General features: G+C 51.0%; 1 protein-coding gene across 8 annotated transcripts in view; it reads left to right on the forward strand.

Moving 5' to 3' along the window:
• The window catches only part of PPP2R5C (protein phosphatase 2 regulatory subunit B'gamma), a 137,239-nt gene that overhangs the window by 107,942 nt on the left and 14,263 nt on the right, over positions 1–15,034 (forward strand). For all 8 annotated transcript variants that reach the window (XM_043489260.1, XM_043489262.1, XM_043489261.1 and 5 more), the window contains 6 exons: positions 225–284; positions 2,273–2,381; positions 3,603–3,656; positions 9,606–9,776; positions 11,186–11,313; positions 14,074–14,175. In XM_043489260.1, the coding sequence (XP_043345195.1) occupies positions 225–284; positions 2,273–2,381; positions 3,603–3,656; positions 9,606–9,776; positions 11,186–11,313; positions 14,074–14,175 (624 nt within the window). The remainder of the gene's footprint in view (positions 1–224; positions 285–2,272; positions 2,382–3,602; positions 3,657–9,605; positions 9,777–11,185; positions 11,314–14,073; positions 14,176–15,034) is intronic.

Below are 15,034 nucleotides of genomic sequence, written 5' to 3' on the forward strand. Positions count from 1 at the left end.
GCCCCCGCTCCCTGCCCTCTTGAGTATTGCACATCCAGGCCTTGAGGAGTCTCTGGTAACAATTAGCGCTGCCCCCAGAGCGGTTTTCACAAATAGCAGTGCTTCTTGTTGCCTGGCTACGTGGTTTTCTTCCTAAAAGCGTTGTTTTCTTCTTCAGAGCATTTTTGTCTTTTCCAGCCGTGATTTCAGGGTTCTAATTCTAAATGACATCTTGCTCTTTCCAGATTTATTTATGAAACAGAGCATCACAATGGCATAGCAGAATTACTGGAAATATTGGGAAGGTGAGTTGTCTCTGTTATTGGCAGTGAACAGCCTTAGGTGGGATTCACACCAGAACGATCCGGGTCACTGCGTTCACCGCCCCCCCGCCCCAGGGCAGGGCTGGCCGGCCCCTGCTGCTCCTGCCGCCGCTGCTGAGGCGCTGCAGGCGTGTCCGACTCTGCGCGACCCCTCAGACGGCAGCCCACCAGGCTCCCCCGTCCCTGGGACTCTCCAGGCAAGAACACTGGAGTAGGTTGCCATTTCCTTCTCCAACGCGTGAAAGTGAAGTCGCTCAGTCGTGTCCGACTCTTATCGACCCCATGGACTGCAGCCCACCAGGCTCCTCCGTCCCTGGGATTTCGAGGCAAGAGTACTGGAGTGGGTCACCATTGCCTTCTCCAAGGCCGTCCTCTAGAGGAACTTAAATCAGCCTTACTTAATGGCAAGGGCCCGTGAGCCCCTGGATCAGGACTGGATGACAGGCCTCTCCCATTCGTATGGTTCCATATGTAGACTGTTCCATGTCTGTACCTCCGTAGCATTACTATGGGAACCCAGTCTCAATTGTTTCCTCAAGAGCAGTGCTAAAAATAGCCACATTAAGAAGGTTTACATCTGACACTTAGAAGAATAGGTCGTTTATTATATATTTGGAGTATTGATTAAATGCTAGTATTTCAAATTGCTTTGATTTTATAAATTTTTCATGTGTATTCTTATAAACTAACATTTCCAAAATGTCATCGTCTTAATCCAACTAGAGTTCTTGCTTCCTATCATTTTTTTTTTAACCGATGACCAATAGGTTTTCTCTCAGGCTTCCTAACTCACTGATTCTCAAATAGCATTCCTCAGGGTTCCACGGCTGAATAAGCCCAAAAGTGCTTTTTCCCCAGCACCTCACTTGGGGATTCAGTCCACGTTAGAAGCTAAAGGTTCTGAGGAGTCCTGCAGGGAAGAAACCGTCCTCCTGTTCAATCTAGTAACTCCCAAAGCTGTTGGAACACCGTAACAGTGTTATCTGGCAAACTGAGGTCCAGTCATTCTGAAAACAACTTTCCTCGCGTTTCAGATAAAATGTAAAACAAACAGCAGCCCTCGTGGCGAACTCCTCTCTGACACACTCCCGGGTTCTCTCTCCCAGCGGAGTGTAGCGAGCGTGGGAGTGGGCACCCTTGTTGTCTGGCCCTACTTAACGCTCGCGCCCCCTGCTTCCTTCCCTGTAAAGTGGGAAGGTAATCGTATTCACGTCTGAGGCTGTTGCGAGGCTGAGGGGAGTCGAGTGACGCGTCCAGACAGCCCCCACACCACACACGAGATCCTCCCCTGTCCCCTCATTTCAGTGAGCAAATCATCCCCAGTGGTCACTTCATACTAACCCCCGCTGAGTGCCCCAGTGCACCAGGCTCATGAACAGAGCACCAGTTGAGAAACTGCTGTAACCGCTTCTGCAGTTCTCAGCAACTTACGTAAGTCCTCGACGTTGCAGGTGAAAGCTTCAGCTTGTAGGTTAAGAGCAGGGGACCCCCTTCCCTGCAGAAGGGAACAACTTTCTTGTTGCTTTCTAAATGACACCCACTTTGCACACGCAGACTCTGTTCTGCCAGCACTAGAGTAAAGAGGCAGGATTTCTCTGGGGAAGTGAGTGAGAATTCCAAAAGATGGTGGAGGCTGAGGGAAGGCGCTGGTGCCCACCCGAGCTGCCCGTCTCAGAGCACCGCCTGGCAGAGGAGCTTTTGCCCCCAGAGGCTCCCGCTGCTCCGGGTAGCTACCTGTGAGCTCAAAATTCTTAAATTCTGAGTTCCAAAGATAGAAATGGCTGTGCTTCCTGAAAGGGACCTAACAGTTTTTTAATTTCTGCTACTATCCACCCTCCTTTTCTCTGACACTCATAATTTGCTTGCTGGTTTTCATGCTGAACACAAAAACTAAAAGAAAAACAGTGAGATATGTTTTTTAATCTGGAATTTGTAAATATTCAAACTTTGAATAAATTCTGTTTTCGCAGTATAATTAATGGATTTGCCTTACCACTAAAAGAAGAGCACAAGATTTTCTTATTGAAGGTGTTATTGCCTTTGCACAAAGTGAAGTCTCTGAGCGTCTACCATCCTCAGGTGAGGGCTCCTGCCTCCACGGTCACTGGGGCCTCGGGAGGGAGCATGGCCGTCTCTGCTTGGACCTCAGTGAACTTGGGATGTTGAACCCCAGCCTCCAGCAGGCAGTGTTTTCTCTGTTACATCACATATGCACTTGGGTATCAGCGTTCTGATGATGAGTGAAAGGATAAGGGAGTAAAAGGAGACTGCTTTTTAAGAATATCGGAAAATTCTCAAGAATGGAGAATTTCAAAATTGGTTGTCAGCATCGAAAAGGGAGCATTTCACAGGATGAAGGGGTCAAGGAAGACCTCTTGGAGGAAGACAACTTTGTAAAACTCTGTTTACGATGACACTGAAAAACTAATCCATAAATGGTTTCTAACGGGTTGTCTGGCTGCGTTTCCCCCAGGAAATTTGGATTTTCCTTCATCCTTATTATTCTAAGTACCATGTAGACAGAAATAAGCCACACTGACTGCAGCTCGGGAAGTCTTGGGTCCTCGTCTAGGTCCAAGAACCAGGAAACACCCCTCCGCGTTCTGTGGGGCCTCCCTCGAGGGGTGTGCCTCACGGGGTCACAAAGTGTATTCTTTGGTGGCAGTTGGTTAGTTTAGTTTCCAACTCTTTGTGACCCCACGGACGGTAGCCTGCCAGGCTCCTCTGTCCATGGGATTCTCTAGGTAAGAATACTGGAGTGGGTTGCCATTTCCTTCCCCAGAAGATCTTCCCGACCCAGGGATCGAACCCGGGTCTCCTGCATCACAGGTGGATTTTTTACCAACTGAGCCACCAGGGAAACCAGCTATTCTAGGTACACTGTTTTTTCTCTGCTTCCTGTTAACTGGCAACATCTTTACAGCCAACCAGTTTGTTATCACATTAGTTGTTCTATATTAGAAATTAATAGTTTAGGGATTTAAGATGGAAACAGACTTTATTTTATTTTTTTCTCCCAGCAGTTAGATTGCTTGTCCATTACAGTCTCTGAAAGGCCACAAGGAAAGTCCTCACCAGTGCTGGGCTGGCTGACTTGGTGGTATTGGTCTAAAAGACCATCTCCTGGGTTTTTTGTTTTTTTTTTTTCAGCTTCCTGATGTTCCTTCTACAGTTGACCTGTGTTGCACATCGGTCCTGGGTCCCAGGGTGGGAGGTGGGGGGCGTGGGGAAGGCGCCTGACGGTGATGCAGCGTTTCCATGGTAACGTGCCATGTTAACCCTCTGTCTCTCTCGCCATAGCTGGCCTACTGTGTGGTGCAGTTTTTAGAGAAGGACAGCACGCTCACGGAGCCGGTAAGTACAGCCACTCTGCTCGGGGCCCCGCGATGTCGTGCACGCGTCTCAGTTGTCAGACTGCAGTCCGGCTCCTTCCCCGAGACAGCCTCTCCCTGCTAAGTTACAGCGCTGACAAACGCAAACTGGTCCCATTCGTGTGCTGCGAGTTTTCAAACTGTAGCAATTTTAATTGCAAGTCCGCTTGTCAGAGTGATTGTTTTATGTGATAAGGTGGCTACCTTATCCCGAGTTTCCTTTTACTCTGAATGAACAGCATGGCTGCTGAATCGCATGCGGTTTAATTCTTCCACGTCGCTTGGTTTAAGAGCACAGTCTACTGACTTCAGTCAGAGGAAGTGTAGTAAGGATTCAAAATGCCTGTACTAAAGATGTTTTACTGTTTTGAAAATTCTCCGCAAGTTAGAGTGTAACTATTTTATGATCATTATGTCATAAATGAAGGTTAGATTGCCACCGTCGGTGTTTAGATTTCCAAGTTTCCTGGCATTTTACCTTTATTAAAAATACAAAGGCCACTGTAACCTAGCTTTCACAAAGTCGGGTGTGTCAGGCGGCCGTTGAAGCGTTTGCATACGCTTTTTTAACCAGCTTTATTGAGATGTAATTCTATGCCATACAGCTCACCCACTTCACGTGTGTGATTCAGTGTTTTTTTAATACACTAGATTATTAGTTTCAATTGTGGTAAAATACACTATATAACAAAATATGTTATTTAAAGTTTACAGTTTTGTTGTTGTCCAGTTGCAATAGTCGTGTCTGACTGATCCCGTGGACTGCGGCACACCAGGCTTCCCTGTCCACTGTCTCCTGGAGTTTGCTCAGACTCGTGTCCTTTGAGCCGATAACGGCGCTGATTGCATTCACGATGTTGCACACCTGTCGTCACTGTTTCTAAAACGTTGTCATCGCCCCAGACAGAAACTCTGTCTTCGTTAAACACCGTTGCCCCAGTTAGCCTCCACTCCCCCCGTGATGACCTCAGATCTGCTTTCTGTCTGCATTTGACTGCTGTAGGTTCCCTGTGTTAGTGGACTCATCCAGGATCTGTCCTTTGGCTTATTTCTCCCAGTGTCCTGTACCCAGGGGTCATCTGTGCGGTCACGTGTGCCAGGAACTCATTCCTTGTTGGGACTGAATCGTGTCCCATTGTGTGGCTAGACCGCATTTGGTTAGCGCGTTCACCTGTCCGTGGAAACCTGAGCTGTTTCCACATTTCAGCTTTTGTGAACAACACGGCTGAGAACATCTGTGTGCGAACATTTCTTCGTGTCCTGTTTTCCGTTCTCTTGTGTGTAAACCTGGAGGTGGACGTGCTGAATCACATGGTAATTCTCTGCAAATGCCATTCCGCTCTCCACAGCAGCTGCACCCTTCTGCGTTCCCATCAACAGCCACAAGGATTCGAACTGACCCACACCCTGCCGACACTTGCTGTTTTCCATTCTTTTTACTGTAACCATTCTAGTGAGTGTGAAGGAGTATCTCGTGGTTTTTGATTTGCATTTCCCCAATGACCAACGATGTTGGGCATCTTTACACATATATATTAGCCATTTGTGTTTCTTTGGAGAAATACCTTTAAATTCATTGCCCATTTTTAATTGGGTTGTTTTACTGTTGAGTAACAAAGCAAGTGTCAGCTGCCAGTTTAAATGTTTGAACACTTTTAAAAATCACTACTGGACTGAAAAAGGTGACTCTTGTAATTCCTGAATCTTTCTTGTCCCTTTAGTGGTCTTCCACAGTTTCCTCGTTGAAATTGTAATTTTTATAGTGGAAAAAAAATAGAAAATTCTTAGTACTGTATCCTGAGTTAAACTCTTTCTGATCTCTCCTTTCTTTTTAAGCTTTTAAATTTAAAATGTGCCCACCCCCCTTCACCCTAAAATTCAGGAAAAGCCCCTGGTCATACTGCTCAGCTGCTGCCTGCGGGGGGAGTGGGAGCCCCCCTGCTCTGCAGCCCCTCCCTGGGGTTCCTTGCATCTCTGCCTCAGCTCTGTCCAGCATTCTGGACGCCCCCCCAACCCAGGAGATGTCCCAAATCTTACCAGACTTCTGAACCAAACACAAAACGTATTTACTGCAATTTAGGTCGAGGATGTGTTATTTTATCCTCCTTCTAAAGTGATGACATGTTTAGATAGGGAAAGAAAAATGAGATGGCACTAATAATAAAAAAAAAAAAGCCGTTTTTAACGTCTTTCTAGTGACACATCCTAATTCCTGTCTATATGTGAAGTTCTTCTCCAAACTGTTACATGAAGAAATCTTAACACGAACCCTGTTCTTTTCCTACTATTCCTACTTCAAAAATAAGAAACAAAGTGTGTAGTTTTCTTCTATGATACTTCTTTGTGCATATTTCTCATACTGTCTAATGGCTGAAGAATTCACTGGATCTTATTGCCCTCCATTTATCACGGAACAAGGTTTTCTCACCAAGCTGCCCCCTGCAGGTTCCGTCCACCTGCACACCCCCCGCCCTGCCCCCCACCACCACCATCTGTCAGAACCTGCTAATCCTGCTCCAGCAAGACGCAGTGAGTGCCCCCACCCCCGCCTCTGTCTCTGTCTCTGTCTCACATGGAAGTCATACGGACGCTGATAAAGCGTATGTGTCTGTGCCTAGTCGCTCAGTCGTGTCCAGCTCTTTGCAACCCCAGGGACTGCAGCCCGCCAGGCTCCTCTGTCCGTGGGGATTCTCCAGGCAAGAATACTGGAGTGGGTTGCCATGCCCTCCTTTGACACAGGGATCGAACCCAGGTCCCATCTCCTGCATTGCGGGCAGATTCTTTACCGTCTAAGCCACCAGGGAAGCCCAAGAATACTGGAGTGGGTAGCCTGTCCCTTTTCCAGAGGATCTTCTCAACTCAGGAAGTCAAACCAGGGTTTCCTGCATTGCAGGAGGATTCTTTAACAGCTGAACTGCCATATAAATTCCCACTAATAAAGCTAGTACAGCTTTGCAGCAGTGAGAGCTTTTAATTGTAGTTGTGTGAAAAAAGGCAGGAGACAGACAGTGTCCTGGCTTCAGTGGGGTCCTTCTGTCTTGGATAGTAGATAGAAAACTCTGACTCGGCACACACCCAAAGCTACTTCAGGTCCCCCACACCCAGTCCCCAATATTTCCACCCAGAACCACTTCATTTCTTGATTTCCTATAGCACAGGTAATGTAACGGCACCCTTGATTACAAAGTGCTATTAAAGATGTTAATGTAAAAAAAAATGTTTACAAATGTTCAGACCCTTGCCTCAGTAATTTCCTTCCTTTAGAATTCACATGTTACAAAAATCGAAAGCCCATTTTGTCTGACTTCAGCATCAAAAGCATGTAGACAACTTGATGAAGGTGTAGCCCTTGTGAAGGTGTTGGGATGGGCACTCAGCCTGCGTCTCACGGTCCTGCACCCGTGATGTACCCCTTTGTGATCTGTAACTATTTCGTTGTTGTTGTTATTTGTAAATTGTGTAGAGTGCCCAAAAGCTTTCTGGGCATGTTGCACACGTGCACTGTTGTTATTAGAGTTAGAGGCTCATTCGCTAGTGGGTGGAAGTAGAATCACGCTCCTCTTCCACCCGCCTGTCCCTTGAGGCTGATCGAGTTCTGCCCCGTGGCCGTTCCCCCTGGTGTTCCAGGACAGGAGAGGGGCTCCCAGGGTGCCAGGCTCGCCAGCCACCGCCACCCCCAGCCTTCTCCCGGGAGCGGGCCGCCTGTTGGCTTCCCCAGGAGAACTCAGTCTTGAAGTGCGCCTGACAGCGAGAGCCATTGTTGGCTCAGATTAGCAGTCCCTGAGCAGACTCCCGCTCCTGCAGAACGCCCTCAGCCTTGGAAGGAGCTGAATCGGCTGGGTAGTGGTCAGAAGTCGTTCCAAGCAGTGTGGAAAGTAAGCCCAGTGTACAATGCTGACTCCAGAAATAAGATCTTTCCCAGAGACATCGGGCAGATAAATCAGTTGTGTTCTGTAATTCACAGATCAGCATATTTCTCCTAGTAAAATTCTATTTTGTCAAATGACAAGGAGTGGTAGGTTTGTGAAGTGATTGGTACCTGTTGAATTTTAAAAATGATTCCAATACACAGAGTAGAGTGGGGGTCAAATGTCTACTAACATGATTTTGAGCAAAAAAGTGGGAAAATCATCAAATGATGCATTTTTTAAAATGATCCCTCTTAAAGACAGTTGTGTCCTAAATTTTTATACCAGACTTCAAAACTGGGGGCACCTTTTGAGTAAATTTGGAGTTTTGTAAAGTGTAAGAACAGAGAAGATTATCCAGGGGCCTGAAGGTCAGAAGCATCAAGGCAGAGTTGCCCTCAGCGGATGTTGTTCGGAAGCCCCTTGTTCTACCTGCGGTGATGGCGCCCAGGCCAGGAGCAGAGCTGGCGTGATATGCGGAGCCAAGGATGAGCAGTGAACGGAAGCCAGGCCGCGAGCGGTGGTTGTCACCGCAGTCCTGGCGCTGGCAGCCAGAAACGGCCGTGACGAGGGTAGATGGCTGCCTTAGGTGACAGGTCGCAGTCGTTCAGTTACACGTTCAAGTAGGTATCTGCGCGTTACAGACACGTGCATAATGTTTTGGATCGTTAAGGTAGCTCCACTCTTAGGCATACTGCTAGTCTACATCACAAATCAGATATTTTGGGTGAACGGCCTCTGTTGGTAGGAAGTTTGGAAAATGCAGGAACACGGTAAAGAAAGGCTGCCGGCAGGAACTTTGCCTGTGTCATGGGCAAGGAACCTAGTGGCCAACACTCCCCAGCCAGGCCGCTGCCACCCCACTGGGCGTGCCTCCCAGGGAACGGCCGCACAGACCTGCACTGGGGTCCTGGCCCGGGCCAGGCTGAGCCCCTCGCTGCGGCCAGCGCACCACCGGCGCCTGTGTGGGCTTAGTAATAAAGTCCTGTCAGCGGCCCCAAGGCGAGGATCGTTGTTCCCCCTGGTGTTTAAGGAGGGCTCCGGGGCACCGAGGGGCTGGCACCAGCCCGTGGCCACACAGAGGGCTTGCCAGCAGCATCAGTACTTCACAGTACTTCACGTCTCTCTTTTGGATGTGTTTTAACACCATTGAAAACTGTGTACACAGCTATGTGTGTGTATGTGTGTGCGGTCGCTAAGTTGTGTCTGACTCTCTGCGTCCCCATGGACTGTAGCCCGCCAGGCCCCTCTGTCCATGGGATTTTTCAGGCAAGAATACTGGAGTGGGTTGCCATTTCCTCCGTCAACAGATATTCTCGACCCAGGGATCAGATCCACATCTCCTGCATTGCAGGTGGATTCTTTACCACTTAAGCCACCTGGGAAGCCCCATGTATGTATATCTGTAAATATATATGAACAGTCAATTTGAGAGAGAAATGGATTGTGCCTATGTACGTGTGTCTCCACCCGAAGACACTTACACGAATTCACACGCTCTGCGTTTCTCCACTGGTCTCATTTTCTCTAAACTCACCTGCCTGCCTGTCTTTTTGTCTTTTTTTTTTTTTTTTTTTAAGATCTGACTCTTACTAACATGGTGGTTAAACAGAGTGGGTCATGTAAATTAAAACTGTGATTCTAAAGTGTGTAAGATTAGATCTAGCTCATGGCTCAGATTGTAAAGAATCTACCTGCCATGCAGGAGACCCGGGTTCAATCCCTGGGTCAGGAAGACCCCTGGAGAAGGGCACGGCAACCACCCACTCCAGTGTTCTTGCCTGGAGAATCGCGAGGACAGAGGAGCCCGGCGGCACCAGGCCACGGGGCTGCAAAGAGTCCGATACAGCTGAGCCACTGACACTTTGAACCCTAACTATAAAAGCCCACGTTCTCAACCGCTGAATCACTGTTCCTTCTCATAGGGAAGAAAGCACCACCTCATCTGTGGCTGCTCAGAGGGGCCTCCTGAACAGGGGAGCAGGCCGTGACCCCATGACCCCTGTATGTTGTCTCTTCTGCAGGTGGTAATGGCACTTCTCAAGTACTGGCCAAAGACCCACAGTCCAAAAGAAGTCATGTTCCTGAACGAATTGGAAGAGATTCTGGACGTCATAGAGCCGTCAGAGTTCGTGAAGATCATGGAGCCTCTTTTCCGGCAGCTGGCCAAGTGCGTCTCCAGCCCCCACTTCCAGGTAGGGCGCCTCAGAGAGCAGCCTTGAGTCTGTCCCATCAGGAGCCGGTGGGTCGCCGGGCGTCGCTGGTCATGTTTTTGCCCTTCAGGTAATCTGAAGGTGACAATCAGGCTTTCGCTTCCGCTGAAACACGTTGAGGCTTCAGCTCTATAAAATAAGCCTCCAGTGCCTCATCCCTGCCCTGCCACTAAAGACACGCTTCTCAGTAAGAGTGATTAAGGGCAGCTTCTCTATAAGCCACCTCCGTCTCTGTGTTCCCCGGGCGCCCAGACACACACAAGCTTACTGTCCACAGCTGAGTGCTCAGTATTTACAGAGGACGTGCAACTGTTGGGCTTCCACTCCCTCCCTTCATAAGCGCTCCATTTCTGACACTTGAGTTTTAGAAAACAGTGGTGGTTCTGATTTCCATCCCTTCCACGTCCCTGCATGGGGGCCGCAGCCACACCATGCCTTTCCCAATTCGCCCTCACACCCTCCCAGCCCCCGTCAGAGGTCATCCCGGTGGCTCTTCCAGCCTGTCTGCCTCCTTTTAACACACTGGCCACCCCATCGTTTTGTATCAAGACAGTATTTACGGTGACGTCTTTGTGAACAAGGTAGAAATGTAGGCACCAAAGGAGCAGAACCTCACAGTCTCCAGGGAATCGCGATCCGGCCAGAGAGGGTGAGGTGGCGGCTCAGTCCTGCCGGCGGGTTCAGAGCTGGCCCCACGGTGGCCTCTGCTCCGCCCGCGTCCCCCGCCCTGCTGTCCTCAGCCGGCCACCCCGCGGCCGTCTCACGCCCCCTCCCGCTGGCCCTTGGCAGGGACGGGCCCGCCACCACCGGCTTTGAGCAGAAGCCACATTTCTACACACACACCGGCTCTCCCTGCCTCCCCTGCTGCCGTTCACCACGCGATGTAGCACTAACATGTCAGACCACTCGCCGTCATGCGTTCACCCCACAGAGCGCAAGCTCCCTGCTGGCAAGGGCTTCTGCCTGCAGGCCTCCCCGCGGAATCCTCAGGGCCAGACGGTGCCTCCCCAGGTGGGGACGCCCTCCCCGGGTGGGGACGCCCATAGAGGGTGCTGAGCGGCTGATGGTTAAGGAGGGCGAGCTCATGTGACTTATGGCCTCAGCATCTGGCCTGTGTCTAGCAGAAGTGTTGGTCGAACTCATGGAAAAATAAGTGACGGCGATCTTGAGGGACGTGGAATCAGCCGCCTCTTTGCTGAAGGCGCCTCAGGGTTCCAGTCTAGAGCACTCTGGTTTGCAGCAGTGATCCCACCCTCCCTTGCCGTCCAGTCGAGTTCGTTCTGCCACCTGTGTGCTGACCGGTGAGCACCCTTCTGCCACCTGTGTGCTGACCGGCGAGCGCGCCCTTCTGCCACCTGTGTGCTGACCCGGCGCGCCCTTCTGCCTTGCAGGTGGCGGAGCGGGCACTGTATTACTGGAACAACGAGTACATCATGAGCCTGATCAGCGACAACGCGGCCAAGATCCTACCCATCATGTTCCCATCCTTATACCGCAACTCCAAGACCCACTGGAACAAGTGAGCGCCCGCTGCCCGCCTTTCTTTTACCCCTTTCTAACTAACCTGTCTGTTCGTTTGTTTGTTTAATTCAAGTAGCTTTTTTTTTTTGACCGCACTGGGTCTTTGTTGCTATGTGCAGGTTCTTCTCTAGTTGGGGCGAGCGGGGGCTCCTCTCTAGGTGTGGTGCGCCGGCTCCTCACTGCAGTGGCTTCTCCTGTTGCGGAGCAGGGGCTCTAGGCGCGCGGGCTCAGGAGTCGTGACGCACTGGCGTGGTTGCTCCAACGCATGTCGGGTCTTCCCAGACCAGGGATCGCACGTGCCCCGCCTGCCTACATCGGCCGGCAGATTCTTAACCACAGGACCACCAAGGAAGTCCTACGCTGGCCATTTTTAAATTTTGCATACAGTATTTTCCTGATACTTGAAGCCGATTACTATTGAATCCGAGTCTCAGTATCAGTTAAAAAAATCAGATGCCGATTTCTCCGTGGGCTGTGACCCAGCAGAAGTGTGGGCTGTATCTCACCCTTCCGTTGGCCTCCTGTGCCCAAGTCAGGCCCACGTCGGAGGGCGCAGTGCCTCTCCCCACCCGTATCTTGTCCCCGGGCAGGGCCAGGAGGTGCATCTTCCAGGCCTCCTCTTAGGTTCCCTCCAGAGGAGTTAAAGGTCGTCACAGCCTCGGGGCTCAGTCCCCTCTGGAGCACAGAGGCCACCCCTCCCGTGGGGGCCCCCGGAGCCCTGCTGACACTCACCCTAGTGAGCCTCCCTGTGCCCACTGCCCAAGCAGCCAGAGAGAAGGGGGCGCGTAGCCCACACACCGCCTCGGAGTCTCCGGCACCTGGCTGCCCCTGCCCTGCTCCGCCCTCCCACTTCACACGGGTGAGCAGACAGACCCGCTCAGCGGTCGTCTGCTGAGACCTCCAGCCCCGCTGTCCTCTGGGCTGCCCTGGCACCCTCGTTGTTCTTGTAAACAAGGAGTCAGGGTTCCGCTTTCTCCATCTTCTGCCCTTTCTCTGTTACAATCAGTGAACCAAAGTTTAAAGCAGGAGGGACAGAGCTCTGATACCCAGTCCTGCCCTCTTGTTTGTGGGGGGACGGCGGGGTGGGACGCAGCCCAGCCTGCAGCTGGGAGCTGGTGGGCCGCTCTGTCTGCGGGCTCTGCCCTCACCCCTCCTGCTGTCCGGGCTCACAGACTTGCTCTGCTGCCCACCGGCTCTCTCTCGGCCACACCGTCCTCACCTGAAAAGTAGAGAAGATGTTGGCACTGGGACTTCCCTGGCGGTCCAGCGATTAGGGCGCCTCACTTTCACTGCCAAGGGCCCAGGTTTGATCCCAAGTCCAGGAACTATAAGTCCCACAAGCCACTTGGCTCAACCAGAAAAAAAAGAGAGAGAAAATGTCAGCACCCACTGTTTTGTGGTGACCGATCGATCAGGATAGTGTCAGTCCACGTGAAGCGCGTCGCCGTGCTGCGGGGGTTGGTCAGGGTGCAGAGCGTGTGCGTCAGTGTAAGGCTCCGGCACCTCTCTGCGCGCAGCACACTTTTGCAGCAGCCCCTCGGCTGCAGTTCCGGCAGTGGTACCGACGGCCAGAGTCGGACAGACAGCAGCCGTGACGGTGGAAATAGCAGCCTAGCGGTCAGTGTTCACATGTCGCTGTCAACAACCTCTCCCGCGTGACGTTCATCTTCTGTTGAGCTCAGCGGGTGCTAACCAAGCCCTCTAGCTGAGCCCCAGCTCCTGGGTGTGGTTCAGAGCGCGGCAAAGGCCGGCAGTGGTGGCTTAGGTCCCTGCCCCCTGCAAAGAAAGACACGTCCTGTTAGATGTTTTCTAAACAGGATCTAGGGCTTCCCTAGTAGCTCAGACGCTAAAGCGTCTGCCTACAATGCGGGAGACCTGGGTTTGATCCCTGGGTTGGGAAGATCCCCTGGAGAAGGACATGGCACCCCACTCCAGTATTCTTGCCTGGAAAATCCCATGGACAGAGGAGCCTGGCAGGCTACAGTCCATGGGGTCGCAAAGAGTCAGACACGACTGAGCGACTTCACTTTCACTTAAACAGGATCTGGTTTCATTATAGTGAATTAAATACTACTTAAGACTTGAGAGTCGAGTTTTTGGTTGTTGCTCCCAATTCTGTGGGTTGACCAGGCTCCAAGGGGCAGTCCTCTGCCCGAATCACTGGGGGGGTCCCTCACGTGGCTGCAGCTGATGACAGGTGAGACCAGAGTCCTCCCGAGGCTCTGCCAGGAGGGGGACAGTGGGGCCCTCCCTCTCATAGGTGTCAGCGTCTGAGAGCTGAGCGGGATTAAGCTGACCGGTCGTAGTTTCATTTAACACTCTCCTAAGCTGTGCTTTGGCAGTGTCAGCATTAGTTTTTTGTCCTCAGTAAGACTGAAAGGAAGCCGACGTCTACAGGAAGTAAAACGTTTCCATTATTCTCTGTATGATTAAGCTTGCCTTAACTGCACCTGTTCAAGGTTCAGCATTTTTTTATTCGGCTTCCCAGTAAGGCAACTTTGGGCTGCCGTTAGCCAGGGCGGTGAGCCGGAAGGCCCAGGCGCTGCAATGAGAGGCGTGTGGAGCAGGGCTGCCTCTGAGAAAACCAGCAAGGAGTCAAAACGTCACAGGCTTTTAACTCTAGAGCTTCGGAGGCTTGTGGGACCATTGAAATACGCTGACAGGCTAGGAGAGGAAGCAGTCTGTGGTGGGGGAGGGCAGGGAGAGGGATCCAAAAAGATGAAGCATCCTGAGTTTCACCACTAAGCTTTCCTTACAGGACAATACACGGCTTGATATACAACGCGCTGAAACTCTTCATGGAGATGAACCAAAAGCTGTTTGATGACTGCACCCAGCAGTTTAAGGCAGAGAAACTGAAGTGAGTCGCTCTTTTCAAAAGTTGTTCTTTCAAGGATTTTTTTCCCCTTAATCCTGAATAAACCTCTCCCGTTAGTTTGTCCTAAAAAGTTATTCTTCACTTCAAAGCAAAATCTGCGCTTTTGTACTGGAAAGCAAATTAAATCTTTGTGATGAAAACATATTTTCTAAGCTAGCTGTCCTCTGGCACCTTCCTGGTGGTTAGGACTCAACGCTTTCATTCCCGAGAGCCCAGGTTCAGTCCCTGGTTGGGGAAGTAAGATCCCAAAAGCCTCACAGCCCACCCCCACCCCCAAAAAAGAGACCTTAGCTATTCTCTCCCTTATTCTACCAGTTCAGTCAACTTTGTATTTCTCAGGGGACACTTAAAGACAGGAATGTGTAGTATTTTCTCATGGTCATCAGGCAGGAATTTAGACTCTGTCCTGTAAGTTTTGTGTAAGAGAGCCAGACCTTCACCCAGCGTGACTTCATTGTTCTGATTGTTGATCTCCATAAGTTCGGGCATTCTCTCTAGAGTCTGGTGCCTGAGTCCCTCACAAGACCAGGGCCCTGGTCCCGTGCCCTGAGGATGTCAGCCCACACCTGTCCAGGGACACACTCTGACTCCCTCCCTGGGCTGTGCTGGTGACAGCGTGCTCCCTCCGGTATCAGAATCACAAGTGCCGTGTGCATCCCTCAGCGTGTGTTTACCTGTATGCCAGGCCCTGCTGTGAATAAACAAAACCCCTTGCCCTTACGGAGTTTCTGCTCTGGGCCGTGCGGACAGAGAAAGACAGCAGAACATAAATGAGTCTGAGACGGTGACTCTGAGACGGGAACAGCAGGAGGAGGGTGCAGGGAGCCGGCTGTGGTGTCCT

The sequence above is a fragment of the Cervus canadensis genome, chromosome 17 (assembly GCF_019320065.1).
Source record: "Cervus canadensis isolate Bull #8, Minnesota chromosome 17, ASM1932006v1, whole genome shotgun sequence".
Taxonomy (NCBI): Eukaryota; Metazoa; Chordata; class Mammalia; order Artiodactyla; family Cervidae; genus Cervus; species Cervus canadensis.